We start from the raw sequence: 18030 nt of genomic DNA on the forward strand, positions 1-18030 counted from the left end.
ATAAACAGTTGGGTGGGATGTGAACATCTTGTGCCACCTTTATTATTTCAGATACTTCTAAAAGAGAATAAAATATAAAAAAAACATAAGGTCTGAATTGCAGCTACCAGGACCAACATTGCTAACTCTTTTGATGACTTGTAAACAGTTGCTAAAAGAAAGAATTTAAGACCACTGAAAACAAAATTCAAGACAAATTGCATCTATCCATACAAAATCACACTACAATAACAAATCAGCTAAACGTTGCATAACTAGGCAGTGGGTTGAATAACATTATGAATGCATGTTACATAAGATGATAATTACAGTACTGGTAAGAAACTCACTGTTTCTGCCTCCAAACTCTTGAGATGCGTTATAATTTTGAACCCCTGAAATTACCTGGTGTTCTGTGGATTGGTTACCTAACAAGGCAAAGAGTGCAGAAGAGAAAACAATGTAGTCCTTTAAGCTAAAGAACATGGTCAGGTAATGAGGACCAGCATCTCATCTATAATAGATACAGCAGTTCAGTTCTGAGACAACATTTAATTCATTCAAGCCTAAATAGGAATATAAACCAACACATTTACAAGCAAATCCAATTCATTATTTTGTGGGTTGATCCAGCAGTAAGGTTAAGCACTCAAGAGATTGGAGAAGGATAGGCGAATGGATCGAACTCCCACCACTTTCAGCCCAGGTAGTCTTTCTGCTTTACAGTTGACTTACTATCAAGTTTTACCAAGCAAATGTGAGGTTTCTCTACCTAATGATATATATTTAACTCTTTGGTCCTGCGTAAGCTGATAAAACTACTTATAAAAAACAAAACTAAGACACACATAATTACAGAAACACCAAACTGATAAATGTAGCACAACGCCAAACAAATGATCCCCAATTTTTCTTCAACAATCCTCAAATTGATGGATTCGACACATACATCATGATTTGCATAGATATACATAAAAAATTATTACAGGTATAGGATCTGTGTCTAACTACCAGAATACATCTGCTTTACTTCCAATACAATAAAGACCCGCATTTGAGTCATTGTGCATGCCTTCATATGCTTAAACATAAACGTGTGGACATCCATTGAGCTTGCCTGTATGCATGCATTACATTTGAAGTGCTACATACAAGATTTCCACACATCCTCAATGTCGAAGTCTAACTAGATCTCTGAACATCAAACCTTGCGACAGCCATATCAGTTTCACTCCGGAAGGTCAGGTGTGTTTTAAAGGGATAGTTCACCCAAAAATGAAAATTCTGTCATCTTTACTTAAATCTCATGCTGTATACATTTTTTTGTTCTGATGAACACAAAGGAAGACATTCTGAGAAATGTTTGCAACCACCACTTGTGGACATTCACGTCCATAGTAGAAAAAAAGAATACTATGAAGTGAATGGGGCTCATGAACGGTTTGGTTACAAACATATATCTAAACATCTTTCTTTGTGTTCCTCAGAACAAATACATCTATACAGGTTTGTAACAACTAAGATTGAGTAATAAACGGAATTTTCATTTTTGGGTGAACCATCCCTTCAAGACAGCACCCCTCACCTAAAACATCTATCAATTCCTTCATTCATGTATCAAACTGTCCTACTTGACATTTTCTTTTCTTTTGTTTATTGAGAGTTAACAGAAGTTCTGGTAAGAAGACACATAATCCTATTTAATGAATAAAAAGGCTAAAACAAAACTGCATGTCTTTACTCTCCTTTTTACTACAGTTTGGCCAATACACATTATTGTACAACAGACTAGTACTCTGCTAGGAAGTCTACTGTATACATATCCATTTTAAAATCTGTTATTTAAAATAGATTTAGCATGGAAATATATGTTTGGATGTGCAAACAGTATCTTGAAATTTGTTTAAATATATATGTATATATATATAGGCAAAAAAGTAATCAGCATATCTGCTCACTGTTAAATTCAACAATGAAGGAAAAACCCTAATATTTGTTTGAATAACCTGATATAAAACCTGCCTCAATAACTACTGTCTCAGCATTAGACTTTGAATTCATTGAGATGCAACTATATTTAATTAAAAACAGTCTCTTGGCACTAAACTACTTTTGACATGCTTTGACAGGTTTAACTTAGTTTAGCTTTTTTTACTTCGATCTCTCTCTAGATGTTGCACATTTCTTTGGCATCATTTGGCTAGACTGTCACTCTCATTCCTCTTAACAGAGTCACACACAAGCATTCATGCTCAAGGATCACTGTAATTTCACAATACCCGGGCCATTTTATTTCTCATTGACGCGGCAACTGCCTGAGGCTTGCTGTTAATCTTCTGAAAGGACAGCTGAGACGGGAAAACAGCGGAAACATTCAGGCAGAATGAGTCAATTGTCAAAACCTCCAAAAGACTAAAGTCCAGCACACAGTGATCTAAGGACAAAAAATGGAAACAGATTAAACATACAGTACACATACAATGAAGTATACCATGTATATTATTTGAAGAGTTTGGTTCCAAAATGCGTTAAACACCAAAAAAACGAGTTACTGTCAAAATCAGTATTGTATCAGGTCAGTATTTAAAAGTAAATTCTTAATTTCACACAAAATCCAATATCCGCCATGTTATTCTGTCATCTGTTTTCCCCAAAGCTCAATAAACGCCACTCCCGCTTTTCTGCAGAATGCAATAAATCCTCTTCACAAATCACAGCGCACCATTCCACGCATTGTAAACAACAATGGTGGCGTGCAATATACACGGAATCCTTGTTTTCCTCATCTTGTACTTCGTGATCAACAAACAAACAAAAACAAAATAATACTTTGATGGCATTGATAAACCTGTGGTGGTGTACGTAAGAGGCACTCGGGAGATGGAAAAATGCCGGTTGTTGCTTGTTCTCCCGACAGCATCAAGCTTCTGTCATGCTAACACATTGACCCCAGGGGATCTTATGAAAACTTGCCATTATTTTACTCTAAGCCAACGAAAATCGAGCAGGACCAAAACATTTTATAGCTGATCGCTGTGAAAAAAAGTTCGGCGACGACGTCCCATAACCACAGCAATGACAGTGTTTTTAATATGACAAAGTAAGTGTTTTGATTAATGCCATTAATGTTTATTTATTGTTTTTTTAATAAGTGTATAGCACTAGTCAACTAAATGAATATAAAATGGCAAAGATGAATGCACATTTATATATTGATTCAATAGATTTATAGCATTTTGGAAAAAAAACTTGTCATCATGGATTTATTGCATTTTGTGGAAAAAATTGTTTTTATAATAAATCTTTGAAAATCAAATTATGCATTTGAATTTTTTATGTTTTTATAACATAAAGATGCTATGTAAAAGTTTGTATCAGAAAATAGTGGTATTCATCTTGTCACTTTCTTCGTATAGAAAACACTTTTTTACCGAAATTAGTCAAAATGGATTTATTGGGTTTTTAAACCAAACTCTTAATTTAAATCTCAATGGTGATGTATTTGTTCTGAAATGGCCTTTAAGGAAAAGCTTATTTTCAGTGAGATGAACCGTCATTTCAACAGCCATGCAAATTGTTTAATAGATGGAGTAAAATACAATCTGGTGGACGATTATGTAAATGCACATACAAATCATTGTTATATCCATGTTGCTTCATTTTGCAATAAAAGCAAAATATTATGACATGTACTTGGTATTACATGACAATAAAGACAACATTACAATAAAATAAAAATAGAAACATGTTAATGTTTATTAAATGTGGTTTCACCTGTAACAGCAGGTTGTGTTGTTTCTCAGTAATGGCCCCCCTGAAGTGAATACTTGGCAAGGACTTCATGTAATTTATGATGCTCCTCCTCAATTGTCTAGAAACACACAACGAAGAGTGTCAATATTAGTAAGGACTCCCCTCTCAGCTCATTTTACTCACACAAGTCAAACTCTTTAATTTTACTCATCCACTTTTAAAAACAGCATGACTGCTTTCTACCACAGATCATTTTTCCACCTTGTATTGTCGTTCTATAGATCCTATTTTGGTCTTTTTAGCCCCTCTTTCAAATTGATTATTTTGTTTATTATAGTCACCTCCATTTATGCAGTATCATAGACATCTCCTCACCTGAAGTTTCTTTATCTGTTCCTCGAGAACGTGCAGTCTCCTCTGCACGTCCTCCATGCGCTCATGAGAAAGCACCAGAGGAGTGCTGATCCCTCTTTCTTCTTCTCCTTTACAGCTTCCATCTCCTCCACCCTCCTCTCCTTCAGTTTTGATATCCATACTGGATTCCTCTACTTGAAGAGAAAAATTGATGAAAGGTCTTGCTATGTATGATCAGCATCAGATTCATTGGCCCTTCTGTTTATATAGCTACCTTGAATATTTTTATTTGATTATGCTCTTCTTTAAATATATAAACATACAATATATTAAATGAAAAAACAGACCCTCTGCTTTCAAAAAAAAACCTTTCGCCCTACCTTCATCAGTTCTCTTTTTATCACCTCTTAAATATGGGTAGGTTTCTTAAAGGAACAGAATGTAAGAAATTTATATCAATTAATCATAAAATGGCCCTGATATGTCACTAGACATTAAGAAATCATATTAATTTCAAATAATTATATCACTGACAACAGTGTCCGGCCAGGATATTGTCATTTAAAATGTGGAGTTGCAGCCCTCAACTGATGTTTATGTTGTCATGTTTTGTATTGGCCACCAGTTGTGTGATTGCAGTACCAGTTTTAGCCACAAGTTTTGTGATTGCAGTACCAGTTTTGGCCACAATCCTACATACTGTTCCTTTAAAAAACTAAAAATTTTGAGCGAAAAGCTGAGATAATTCCATTTTTGTAAAGGACTTTTGTTAGAGATCAGATGCAGAGCGATCCTCAAAACTTAGACAGACATACAGCTGTTTGCCCTAGGGCGATACTTCCAAGTTTTATAAGTTGCGGAATAAAACCTGGTGGATAATAGCGGTATTGTGGATTGACGAGATAACTCGTCAATGGCGGGGAAAGAGTAAAAAAAAAAATAAAGCAACATATAATACTATGTGCATTACCTGTTGATTGACAGCCATCTGCCTCATGGCTTTCGGGCTCTGCCCCTCCATTCTCTCCAACAGTCTGTGAGTCATCTGATAGGCTGATGCTGCTGACCAGTAGTCTTTTTAAAGACATGACTGTGGGAGAAGCAAATACAAGATGTTGTGTATATTTATGTGCTTCTTATAATCTGTTCGAATGGCATAAAACGTCATAAATGCTGACCTTCGTCCAAAGCCCCGCCAGCTATTTTTTCTTGGGAGGTCTGGCTGTGGCTGAGCAGGTCGAAGCCATTGGTAGCTAGGAAGTCTATGAGTGAAGGTTCAGAATTGCTAGTCTTCTCATAAGTAACAGGGTATTTGTATCGGGCTACAGTGAAAACAGAAAAGCACAATAAACATTGGGGGGAATCAACAGGGATCATGTGTATGATGTAAAGTCTGTAATGCTATTAAAAGAATTGTATTTTAAAGGGACACTCCACTAATTTTCCAGCTCCCCTAGAGTTAAACATTTGATTTTTACCGTTTTGGAATCCATTAAGCTGATCCTCGGGTCTGGCACTACCACTTTTAGCATAGCTTAGCACAACTAACTGAATCTGACTAGACCATTACCATCACACTCAAAAAGAACCAAAGAGTTTCTATATTTTTCTACTTAAAAATTTACTCTTCTGTAATTACCTTGTGTACTAAGACCGACGGAAAACCAAAAGTTGCGATTTTCCAGGCAGTTATGGCTGGGAACTATACTGTCAAACTGGCGTAACAATCAAAGACTTTGCTGCTGTAACATGGCTATTAAAAGTTACCAAGGGGACTATTTTTGGGCAGTGCGTAATATATCTACACCTGCTGCAGCCATGTTACGGCAGCAAAGTTCTTGATTATTACGCCGGAATAAGAGTATAGTTCCTAGCCATATCTGCCTAGAAAATCGCAACTTTTAATTTTCCGTCGGTCTTAGTACACAATGTAACTACAGAAGAGTCAAGTTCCAAATAGGAAAAATATCGAAACTCCTTGGTCATTTTTTAGCGCAATGCCAATGGTCTAATCAGATTCAATGGATTATGCCAAGCCATGCCAAAAGTGGTACCCGGAGATCAGCCGAATGGATTCCAAAACAATAAAAATCAAATGTTTAACTCTAGGGGAGCTGGAAAATTAGCATATTTTCAAAAAAAGTGGAGTGTCCCTTTAATATTTTACTAACTGATCTTCCTTGTGTGGAAATATTTCTTTAGCTTATAACATGCTTGGATTTAGGTAAAATAAAAACAGTTCAGTAAGCGCTGAAATAATGCTAAAGTACATTCTGCTTTAGTGAATAGCTCTGAATAGTGACACTAGTATTGATAGTGCAAAGAGTAAATCCAAAAATCTGTCCCACCACCAATAAACATGAAAAAAAATTAAGAAAAATTCTCACCGCTGCGACTTTTTAAATCTGCACCGTTCTCAGTGGGGCTTTGAGGGGGAGGGAATAAGCTAAAAACAAAAACAGAGTAATGAATGAACCATAAAAGTCACACATTCTCTTACAGGACCTATAGAGCTTTGCTATCTGTAAAAACACACTCACGGGCCGTATCCAATGGCGCTGCTGGGCACACTGCCAGCTCTGTTTCTGTCCAGTTTATTCCCTCCTCTCTTCTTCAGCTCATCAACTGTAGACTTAATCACCTCTGTCCAACTGAAGCAAACAATGAAAGAGGCAAATCAAATTAACTTTGAGTTTTAACCAAAAGCATGTCAAAAGCTCAATTTCAAACACACTCACTTTTTCCTATCCCCAATGGATTGAGCCACAAGCTCGTAGATTTGTGCTCCGCTGTCCCAGGTGAAAATTACGTAGAGAGCCTTTGGGTCTGACAGTCAGAAACGAAAGAAATGAATGTCAAAAGAGGCAACATATAAACTGTATTTACATAACATTTGGTTGGTATCAAAGTACTGGTGCTTCTGACGCCACTAACACCGCCAAACTTTTACTGACCAGTGGCCACATCTCTGAGAAAAACCGACTGCAGCTTGATGATCGGACTCAACATCTGTTTGCCCTCCTGAACTGCGATGTTGCTTTTGCTCTGACACTTTAAAACCATCTTATCATCCTGTTTCTGGAGCAACACCATCAGGTCCGACAGCAGTACACAGTGAACATCTACGAACACACACAATTACAATGAGATAAAGAGCCGTCTATTGATTTGTGACACAGCTGCTTATGCACTGACAGCGAACATGCATGAAAACCAGGATTACCGATTGCTTTCTCCTTGGTCAGCCTCCATGTCAAAGGTCCTTCAAAAAGCATCTTCCTGGTGGACAGATCAATGTTCTGAAGAGGAGTGAAAATCATATCAGTCTCAGAGTATGTGAATAGGTGGGTGATTCTCACGAAACCATTGAAACACCCCGGCACTAATGATTTTAGCTTTAAAATGTGTAATATAGTAACATTAAAAAGCATCAAAATTAACACAATACTGTGTTCTACCTTGCACAATGTGTGATTTCAACATAAGAATTTATAATTGTAAATTTTATCTCATTTTCTGCTGAAATTCTCATTACCGCTGTGTTTGAACATGCGTTATGTTGTAATTTAATCAAATTAACACAAAAATATTAAGAAAAAAAATAAATGGATGTTTTGCTAGACTACTTTAGATGACAGAAAAAATATTTACTGAATATTCATGTATAATAATAATGAAGAAAAATTAGGAAAATGGTGTGTCCATGCCTGATGTTCTTATCCTCCGCAACACTTTTTGAGAACAGTTTAAGCACGGATACAGAATTTTAATAAAGTTTGATTTTGAGTGACCAAGCACATGGGCCAGTTACTTTAAGATGGCTACCAGGTAAGATCATTTTTTTACAGTTAATTTGAAATATTGTCTTGTCAGAATGCTTACGCGACATTTTGATTATCATTACCGCAACAGATGCTTATTAAATGTTAATTTAATTAATAGAAGCATAATACTTTGATTTTAAATGCATGTGCAGAATCTCCAAATTATCTTCTTTCAGGTTTGTCATGTCATTTTGAAAATATGTCAGTGTTGATGTTTTCTGACTGTTGCGGTAAAGAGATTTTTTAGGACTAATTTTTCAAAATATGTTACAAAAAGTGTTAAATAATAAGTAAAAGTTTTTAAATTAATGTTCCCATTTACTCCAGACTTTGTTTTTCAATGTCTGGTATGAAAAAAAAGTAAATTTAAGCAATTTTTACATTTTCATGCTTGACATTTTTAAAACCAAGTTTTCGTGAGAATCACCCATGTAGTGTGCACTAATATTGCATCAAGATGTATCTCACCTTGTACTCAGTGTAGAGATCATTGCTTGGCTTCAGACCCGAGGTGTCCAGTCTGCGCTGATACTCCTTCAAAATCTAGGATGTACATTTACAAGAAAAACGCATGAGATACTACTTAAATCCTATAGTCATGGTATGAGTCATTATAGGCAGTATAAGGGGATTTGTGATAGTGTAAAGTAGTTTATGGTGCAAAATCCGAATTAAGATTTGGATTTGTTTCATGTATTACATAACCATGCAGCCTATTTTTACTGAAGTAAACACCTTAAAAAGGAATTTATGAAAGAGACTTTGCCAGATTATTCATTACTAGAGATGCACCGATATTATATTTCCACCAACACCGATAGCCGATCATTCAGACTCATATTGGCCTATACCGATAGTTTGGTGTTTATATTAACTTGCATTTACTAAATACTGAAGATGAAATTTTTCTGAATGTTATTCATTCATATAATGATTGACACTATATCGTCCAATAGTGTGAAAATTGCTTTTATCGATTGACACCGATTATTGGCCTATATATCGGTGCATCTTTACACGAATTAATGTTGAGCATTAGTGTAGGGATGCACCGATCCCACTTTTTTGGAATACGAGTACTTGCATTTCAGTACTTGCCAATACTGATACCGAGTACTTAATAAAAAACATTATTTAAATTTACAGGTAACAGCTTTAGTCATATAATTTAACAAAAAACAAGGGACTAGTTTTCAAGTTTGTTGTAAACTCTGCCTCTTTGGACAAAACAAGAGGCATTAACCCCTTACACGGCACTCAAACATAGACATTTCTCAGACCGTGGTATCGATCCCCGATATCGGGGGACTTTTAACGAGTACTTTAGAAAATGTGGTATCGAGGCCGATACCCAATACCAGTATCGGTGCATCCCTACATTAGTGCACGAACAGCTGCGCTCAAGGTGTAAAACTACAGTAAAACACTCAAAACCATAATCAATTTATCAAATTCTAATTAAAAATCAATATTAATGAGCCATATGTTTAGCATGCATTTAAAAACACTACTGTTTCTACACCAGATCCCCACTGAGTGTCCTAATAAATGCCGGCATTATAATCAATGAAGCATTTTATCGTTATATACAATACCATCTGCATAACATCATCACACCAGCAAGCATTAGACCCCCACATTCACAGAAAGTGGGTACTGTAAGAAGCTCTTTTCCTTTCCTACCAGCATGTTCTCCATGAGTTTAACTTCTTCATTGACGTGGTTGAGGATCCTGCGACAACACTCTGCAGCTTGGGTAATGTTTGATTTTTCTTCTTCATCCTCTGTGAAAAACCGACACCAGTTAAACATCCAAAGGCATCAATGTGTTTTCATAAACTTACAATTATATTATATATATAATATATAGCACTTGTTCAGCAACGTGTATTGCATTGTTTGCATAATCTGTCATCGTTGTGAGGCAGATTTGAAGCACACACCTGTGTTCTTGGCAATGTTTTCCAGCAGTAGAGGATACTTAGTTAGTCTTTGCATCTCAATGGGGATGATATCCTTCAGCTGTAGTCTCCTACACTGCGGTTTACTCTCTGCTTCCTAAAACACAAAAGATTGCAGAGACACCAGAGAACAGATTTAGGTTACATATTAACTGTAACAACAGAATTGGGACTACTAAAAAGTACTAGCAGTGTATTAAATGTTAACGTACCAGTATGAACGCATTAAAACGGGCATCTTTCTTCTGTCTGCTCTTTATCTGATCCAGAGCCCATGATTGATGACTACAAAAACGTGCCGTGAGCTTTTGAAACCACTCTCCTTCTGAGCCACTGAACTATAGAGACCAAGACATCTTAAATCACATAACTGCAACAGTCAAGTTCATACTTCTTAATGACAGAAAGTAGTGTTTACTGTAGCCACTTACCCGATTCAGAAGTGGTTTGCTAAGGTTTTTGACAATGTAACCGTCTTCCTCACGCAATGTTTTCAGGTTTTCAAAGAAGGCATCTTAAAAAGAATTATTTCTGGCTATATTAAATGTTTTCATGGTTAGTCAAGGATTTACATTCACAAAACATTAATGGACAACCTCTGATAGACAGCTTTCATGCAAAACATCTTTAAATACAGTATTGTGCAAAGGTCTTAGGCCACCACTACCTTTTTAGCCAAGTCTTCATGACCATATGCATTTTTCAATCTCTTTATCAAGATGCAAACAGAAAATACAGGAAATATGTAAACAAAATGTAAAAATCCATAAGTTTTGTGATTGCAATACCAGTTTTGGCCACAATCCTACATACTGTTCCTTTAAACATTTGATTTTTACCGTTTTGGAATCCATTCAGCTGATCTTCGGGTCTGGCGGTACTACTTTTAGCATAGCTTAGCATAATCCATTAAAGGGACACAAGGCAAGTCTGAGTATTATTTCTCTACTAGCTCCCCCTAGTGTCTGGGAGTAAATGCTTTCTATATCTGAGACTTTACGAGACTGAAGGACACCGGGTCGGATACAGCGAACTTGCAAGTGGGGTATTCTTCCTACAGATGGTAGGGGCGGGCGAGAGCGTCTTCATTCGTCATGTAATGAATCATTTAACCATATACCGACTTACGAAGATGATTTATTAACATAAAAATGCTGCCTTGTGTCCCTTTAAATCTGATTAGACCATTAGCATTGCGCTAAAAAATAACCAAAGAGTTTCAATATTTTTCCTATTTAAAACTTGACTCTTCTGTAGTTACGACCAACGGAAAATTAAAAGTTGTGATTTTCTAGGCAGATTTGGCTAGGAACTATACTCTCATTCTGGCGTAATAATCAATGACATTGCTGCTGTAACATGGCTGCAGGAGGCGCAAATGATATTAAGCAGCACCTGAAAATAGTCCCCTGCTAATAAAAGTTCCCAAGGGGACTATTTTCTGGCAGAGAGTAATATCATTGTGCATAAAAATCAAATATTTAACTTTAGGTGAGCTGGAAAATAAGCATATTTTCAAAAAAAGTGTCTCTTTAAGTATAAGAGGAAGTCTCATTAAATACTTTAGCGTATAATTGTATGGTTTCTTATTACTGCATACAAACTTCCTTTATATTTTGTGGTCTTATTCTAATAAACAAACTGATAACTGCTTGTGTGGTTAAATGCAGTTAAAATGGTTACCAGACATTGATCTTAAGGTCACTTTCACTATACCATACCATAAAACCAGCTAATCTAAGCCTAAGCACTTGCACAGTACTGTACGTCAATGCATGTGTGAAGTGATGTTAATGTACAGTGCATATCGAAGATCTCATCAAGGTTAGGGAAGATGGCATCCACTTCTGCTGTCTGCATGATCTCTTCCCTTTCCAGTGGACGATAAAACACGGTCTGCAATACGCTCAACATACGAACATGAGCGTGCTCTGTCCCAAACAACTCTGAAAGACACAAAGACAAACACATGTTTACAGCTTCCACCACTGTAGCTGCCACATAGGACAGCAAGGAAAAAACAAGTGCCAAGACGTGTCATCAGCCCTTACTAACAGAAAAAAATATTTGGAAAGGTATTATGAGATTACATTGTACCACAGTCTGTTACCATAGTATTATACCATGCCTGCACTTATTTGTAAGGTTATTAATAAGAAAGCCAAAATCCTTTACTCCTTTATTTTGGCTTTGTTTACCATTAATGATTTCCTGTCTTTTGGTCTCCTTCTTGCTCAGTTTGCTCAAAATTTCACTGTCAGCAAGTTCCCTCCAGTTGGGTGGATCCTGGTCCAGCTCCTGAAGGCGTGGCTCTAACTCTTCCTGCTGAGTGGGGCCAAACGTGGAGTCAGAAAGGGATATTTCAGATGGCAATCCACTGTCCACACTAAGAAAAAAATAACAATGTTCAAGTTAAGAGAGAACCAAACGTAGCTTTGTAAATGTAATGCTGATTGTGGCAATTTGCAGCTGTTAACAACAGTTAATTATTCAGTATCCAGAACACTTTAGTTAGATGACTGACAGCTCCTTCCTGTCAGCCAACTGCATTTCCAACAGAGCAAATCATGGTTCCTTGAGTCTCATAGCCGTTGTGCTGCTGTCTCCTGTAGATGGATTAATATGAGTTTCTGAATGTGCAATAGGTGCGTGATGGTTAGTTGTTGTCTTACGAGAGCTGTGAGGAGGGTGAGGGGGGGTGGGATGTGGCAGTTGACTGCAGGTCCACGTCGCTACGGGAGCGAGACTGCTTGGCTCGGGTGGAGCCACCACGGCGAGAGTGACGGCGCTCCACGCAAAGGCTCTCACTGCGGCGTACGTTCCTGAACACCCAAGAGAGATGGTAGGGGAGAGGTCGGGAGGGTTAAGAAGATACAATAGGTAAGTAGAGAGGAGGGGTGAGGGAGACAATGAGTAAATATGAGGAGAAAGGCAAGGATGAAGAAAGGAGATATGAGGTATTGAAATAGCAAAGGTGGTTTACAGAGCATGGGTTGGAAAAAACAGTGGGAGGAGACAGAAAGACGGTAGAAAAGTTAGACAGAATAAATCATCATGAAGTAAGAAAGACATGTAAAATGTGAAGACAATGTCATTAAAGCCACTACATAACATCTTTAAGCACTAGTTCTCAATCTGAGTAGGACTTTACGTCACCAAACCTCTAAAGCTCTTTCTAATATCTGAACTACTAAAATAAGATCTTTACACAATCATTTGAACACCACAGTTATAGATGTCCTTGACTTTACTGGCACCGAGCTCCATTCGTGCAAAGCGCACAAAAAAGCAGCTACTTGCTTTCCCAATCCCTATAACCAACTTACAGAAAACCCAAAGACCACAGAGAAACCAAATATCATACTTAGCCATGCAGTGAGGATGAGAGTGTCTGTGTGAATCTCCTGTATGTAAATCTAAACTGTGTTTTGTATGTACATAAATGTTTTTGCACCTTGCATGGCAAATTTGTGCAGACAAAGAAAGTAATGTAAATATATAATGCATAGTTTGCATAACTTAGGAAAATTCAGTAACCAAAACTGATTCCATGAACCCTTACTGGAATGGGGGGAATTTTTCATGCAAGGGTAAATATATATATATAGGATATTTATATTTGAGGGTTGAAAAGCCTCCAAACTAAATTTTATATTAAGTATCATTATTAAGTGTAGTGAAATGTAAGATACATGTGTGAATTAGTAGCAAGTTGAGTCTGGCAGAAAATCCCAGTGACAATCACGAGACCCACCTTGTCTTCCTTCTGTAAAAACACAGGACAACGCACAGTTACATCAGACCTGAGAACAAACCGGATGCACATTCCTAACCAAAACTCAACCAATCTACGAACCAGCTAAACTCTACACTACCCTAAATATCAAGATTCCTAAACGTAAGACCAACAACAAAGCGCAACAAAAAGCATACAAGGCTACAGCAATACGCCGGACGACAGCAGCAAACAATGCTTCCAACATGAAGGACAGTTATGTAAGCAACAATGCACTGTAAAAAGTAAAAGTTGGTTCAACTTTTTCAAAAAAAAAAAAATACTTCAATTAGTAACGCCTAAAAAAAACTTTAATTAAAAAATTTTAGTTGGAAATGTTTAAATATTTTAGGTGTTACCAATTGAAGTAATTTTGAAAAATAAATCATCCTAAATTTTCACCTAAAGTGAGAAAATTTAAGTTGAAAAAACTTCAGATTTAAGGCATACCAATTTAAATAATTGGTAACACTTTACTTGAAGGGTGTTCATATTACTGACATGACACATCCACAATCATGAAATGACACATATTTTATTTATGTTTATGACTTTCATAATTGTTATTCGTTCAATTATGTCATTTTTAATGCAAAGATGACATTGCTTGAGATGTCTTTGTTATGACTTGACATTAACCAATACATCATAATATGTCATGTCAACTTGACACTACCAAGACAACATAACTGACCACTTTTTACCAGTGATAAAAAATTGAATTTGTCATTAAAATGTCTTTAAGTGTTAATACTCTGTCATATAGTTTTACAAACATCATGAATATTTTTCTTGACCTCAAATGCAGTGGTACAAATATAATTTGTCATTAAAATGTCATTAAGTGATAATATAATAGTAATAATAGTTTTATAACAGCATCATGAATATTATTCAGTTCATAATGTTTTTTTTTTAAGTTTTCTCTATGTGTTTAATAAATAAAATCAATACTTCAATAATAATAATAATAATTAAACTTGAGAAAATTATATTTGATTGCATTTGGAGACCTATTCACCTTAAATTTAAATGAAAAGCATTGGGTCCATATCGCTGCAAAGTTAATTACATTAAATTAAATTGATTAAAATGTTTTGTAAGTTTTTCTTATGTCAGAAAATTTCAAAACCCTGTGTGTGAGAACAAGTTCTGTTAGTTGTCAGTTTTTTAAGTATTGTGCACATACATAAAGTTAAGTATAATATTTTGACGTGTCTGTTGCATTTTGTTAAGGTATTTAAAATTATTTGACAGTATTAACACTTAATGACATTTAAATGACCGTTAAATCTAATGTTAACAAATAAAGCTAGGTAGTTTCATAAGTTTGATAATTATTCTGCTATGTCATGTTTATGACAGATTTATGACAAGTTATGCTGTATTGGTTTATGTCAAGTTGTCACAACAAACACAACCCAAACAATGTCATCTTTGCATTAAAAATGACAATTGAACAATTGACACTTAATGACAATTTTCTTAAACGTGCATAAAATCAACTTCATGTTCATGACACGTGTCATGTAATGACTATGAAGGTGCCATGTCAGTCCTATGAACACCCCTTCAAGTAAGGTGCCATCAAGTCATTTTTAAAGTTGATTCAACATAAAATGTGTAAAAGCAACTGTTTCTATGAAACCTAGAATGGATGCACCAAAAATCATAATAGTAAATTTCCCTTGATATTTATTGCAATTATTTACTTTATAGAATTTACATTAAAACTAACTTGGTGGTGGGCAACTGCATGTCATATTTCTTACATAGAATAGGCCACATAGAAACAAGCAATATAAAACTGAATTAGCCGTTTGCTGTTTACATACAGAAAATAAAGAAAACAAACCATAACAATGACTCATTCAGTTTTGCAACCCTAGATGTAAGCTATCAGGTGGTGAGGTGTGGCTAAAACCTTAAGGTTAGTGCCACAAAATTTGCTGATTCGATCCCCACCAGGATCAAACCATCAGCTTTTGGATAAATTATATCTGCTAATGACTACCTACTTACAAAATAACCAGACATACACAGACACAGAAACATTTCCTTCATACAACCGTCATACACTGTTCATTTTGATAGCTTTAGGCCTTGGCATGACATTGCGGGACACAGCACTGACTAACTGCAACAGATAGCTGCAGGACGAGAAAATTAAAGGCTAACCAAAAAAATAACTATAAGCAACTCGCACAACATAAGGTGGGACAAAGAATAAACAGACATACAGGTATAATAAAGAAAAGTATGGAGGAAAATGCACAAAAGAAGAAAAGTGGGAAAAGTTTAGGATGGGAGAGGGAAGGAGACATGTATGTGCAGTAAAGGAGTGTCCTCGAGTAGGTCTTTGTTGTCCACAAGGAGGCTAGCGAATTTTGCGGGCAGCAGCAGGAGCAGCAGCACACAGGCGGGATGGCACTCAGAGGGGCATACCACACTCCCCTGAGTCAAAGCAGCAAGGGAGTTTTACCACGCTCCCCGAGTTATAACACAAATATATTTTCACAATTTAAAGAATATGCTAACCTGAAATTTAAGTTCCTTAATTTTAGGTTTTGTATTTGTTTTTTAATTGGCTGTCAGCTCTTTTTCTCTCTCTCGTTCATTTTATAACACAAACTCTGTTTCAGAATGTAGTGAGCTGCCTCTCTCCCTACTGCTCACATAGGCAGGTGTCCTCTAAGACAGCATCCTCCAGTATATCTCATAAAACCTATATTATTCACAATGATTTACGCATTACCTTCTCAATAAAGCGAGGCACCTCACTAAGTTTTGAAACAGAGAACCAAGTATTATTTTTATACTCTCTCATTGACTTTTCCAACGCTTACTTGACACTGTCCTTATTGTCCTCCTCAAGACTGTCGACCAAAGAGGGAGGTTCATTGATGGCGAGACCTGCACCAGGGCTGACAGGAGACACATCTCCCCCATCTGACACTGGTTTGGGTTCACCTACAGGAGTAAAGACACAAAATCTTTCACCACTGAAAAAGGAGAAACTCACTCAGAATTAACTGCAACCATTTGAAACATTTATTAAAACCTAAAAAACGGAAAAGTTGAGAAATGTTCCACTTCTGCTGCGAGCAAAGGCAGTGACGCCGTTGGCGGACCCACAATTAAATTCGGCAACACATGACGTCACCCATTAAAAGTAAATGAGAAGTGTTAACGCTTACGTGTGAATGTACCGTTATGCTGGGTTCACACCAGCCGCGGTAGATGCGTCAAGCGCGAGTGATTACAATGTTAAGTCAATGTGAAGACGCATTGATGCGCATCTGGAGGTGTAGCGATGCAAATGAGGCGTTTAGCACAGTAGAGGCGATTCCGCCTCGTTCGCGTGAATGCCGCAAATTGAGCATCTAGAGCGATACGCGGTGCTTTTTGTGCATTTTGGGTTTGACGCAAATTTCCGGCTGACGCCCGAGTTGAAAAATTTGAACTTTTGTGGATATTTGCGCCACGTTAACCAATCAGGAGCCTGCTTGCTGCTGTGGCGGCAGCCCCGCCCGAAGTCACTCATTCAACATGGAGGAACGCTTGATATTGTCCGTGAGCAGTCACCCGGAGCTATACGACACAAGTTCTTATTTCTATAGAGACAGGAATAAAAAGGACCTCACTTGGAAAAGTGTCAGTGAGGACATTGGGCAACCTATTACGTTGTAAATACACATTTCACTATAGGGTCACGTGACGTTTATCGACCCGCGGCATTCCCGCCGTTTTTTAACCTGATATAGCAGTCATAAAACTGTAATGTGGTTGTCCCGATTTAGAATATTTACTTACCTTCAAAATCTTCCCTTTATCCGCTTCGGTGAAATTGTCCAAAACAAATTGTTCATAAATCCCCAAAAGTCCAAGGAAATGGAATATCCAAGCCTTTTTAATCCAAAACGATTTGTTCATCTCACAATCTTGACGTTTCTGACTGAATTACGATATAAATAGTGTATACAATTAGTTCACTAACGGACATTCGTTCGAATCTCACTTTTCATTCACGATTTATAATGAATATATTCGGATGTCACGTTTATTGTGCAACGTCTGAGGAACAAATACGTCCCCTTGTGGAATTTCAGCCGTTCCATAAGATGTTAAACAATTTTCCCCCTATAGTAAGGTTACCAAAAACAAACCGGTAACTCTCTCGATGAATGCACGATCAACATCAGCCATCTGCAAACAGACAACCGCATAGCACTTGCCCCTCCCACAAGAAGTAGATTTCGCGTTTTCCATGCGTCTACTTCGCTCTAGACGTGTGAATGCATTCAAAAAGTTCAAGCGGCAAACTAGACGCGTTATACGCGATTTTGACGCCTCAAACGCGGCTGGTGTAAACCCACGGTTAGAG

At 36.9% G+C, this 18030-nt stretch overlaps 1 protein-coding gene across 6 annotated transcripts in view; it reads right to left on the bottom strand.

Moving 5' to 3' along the window:
* Positions 1-1501: 1501 nt before the first annotated feature.
* The window catches only part of arhgef1 (Rho guanine nucleotide exchange factor (GEF) 1), a 56823-nt gene continuing 40294 nt past the window's right edge, over positions 1502-18030 (bottom strand). For 4 of the 6 annotated variants that reach the window (XM_055210082.2, XM_055210086.2, XM_055210085.2 and 1 more), the window contains 19 exons: positions 16493-16616; positions 12544-12693; positions 12070-12257; positions 11671-11817; positions 10303-10385; positions 10084-10209; positions 9854-9968; positions 9594-9694; positions 8379-8453; positions 7310-7385; positions 7041-7208; positions 6825-6912; positions 6627-6737; positions 6474-6532; positions 5265-5408; positions 5057-5176; positions 4108-4280; positions 3754-3850; positions 1502-2413 (listed from right to left, as the gene is read on the bottom strand). In XM_055210082.2, the coding sequence (XP_055066057.2) occupies positions 3779-3850; positions 4108-4280; positions 5057-5176; positions 5265-5408; positions 6474-6532; positions 6627-6737; positions 6825-6912; positions 7041-7208; positions 7310-7385; positions 8379-8453; positions 9594-9694; positions 9854-9968; positions 10084-10209; positions 10303-10385; positions 11671-11817; positions 12070-12257; positions 12544-12693; positions 16493-16616 (2120 nt within the window). In that variant the 3' untranslated portion in view covers positions 1502-2413; positions 3754-3778. The remainder of the gene's footprint in view (positions 2414-3753; positions 3851-4107; positions 4281-5056; positions 5177-5264; positions 5409-6473; positions 6533-6626; positions 6738-6824; positions 6913-7040; positions 7209-7309; positions 7386-8378; positions 8454-9593; positions 9695-9853; positions 9969-10083; positions 10210-10302; positions 10386-11670; positions 11818-12069; positions 12258-12543; positions 12694-16492; positions 16617-18030) is intronic. The other 2 variants (XM_055210084.2, XM_055210087.2) reach the window with 2 other exon arrangements.

Source organism: Misgurnus anguillicaudatus, chromosome 10, assembly GCF_027580225.2.
Source record: "Misgurnus anguillicaudatus chromosome 10, ASM2758022v2, whole genome shotgun sequence".
NCBI lineage: Eukaryota > Metazoa > Chordata > Actinopteri > Cypriniformes > Cobitidae > Misgurnus > Misgurnus anguillicaudatus.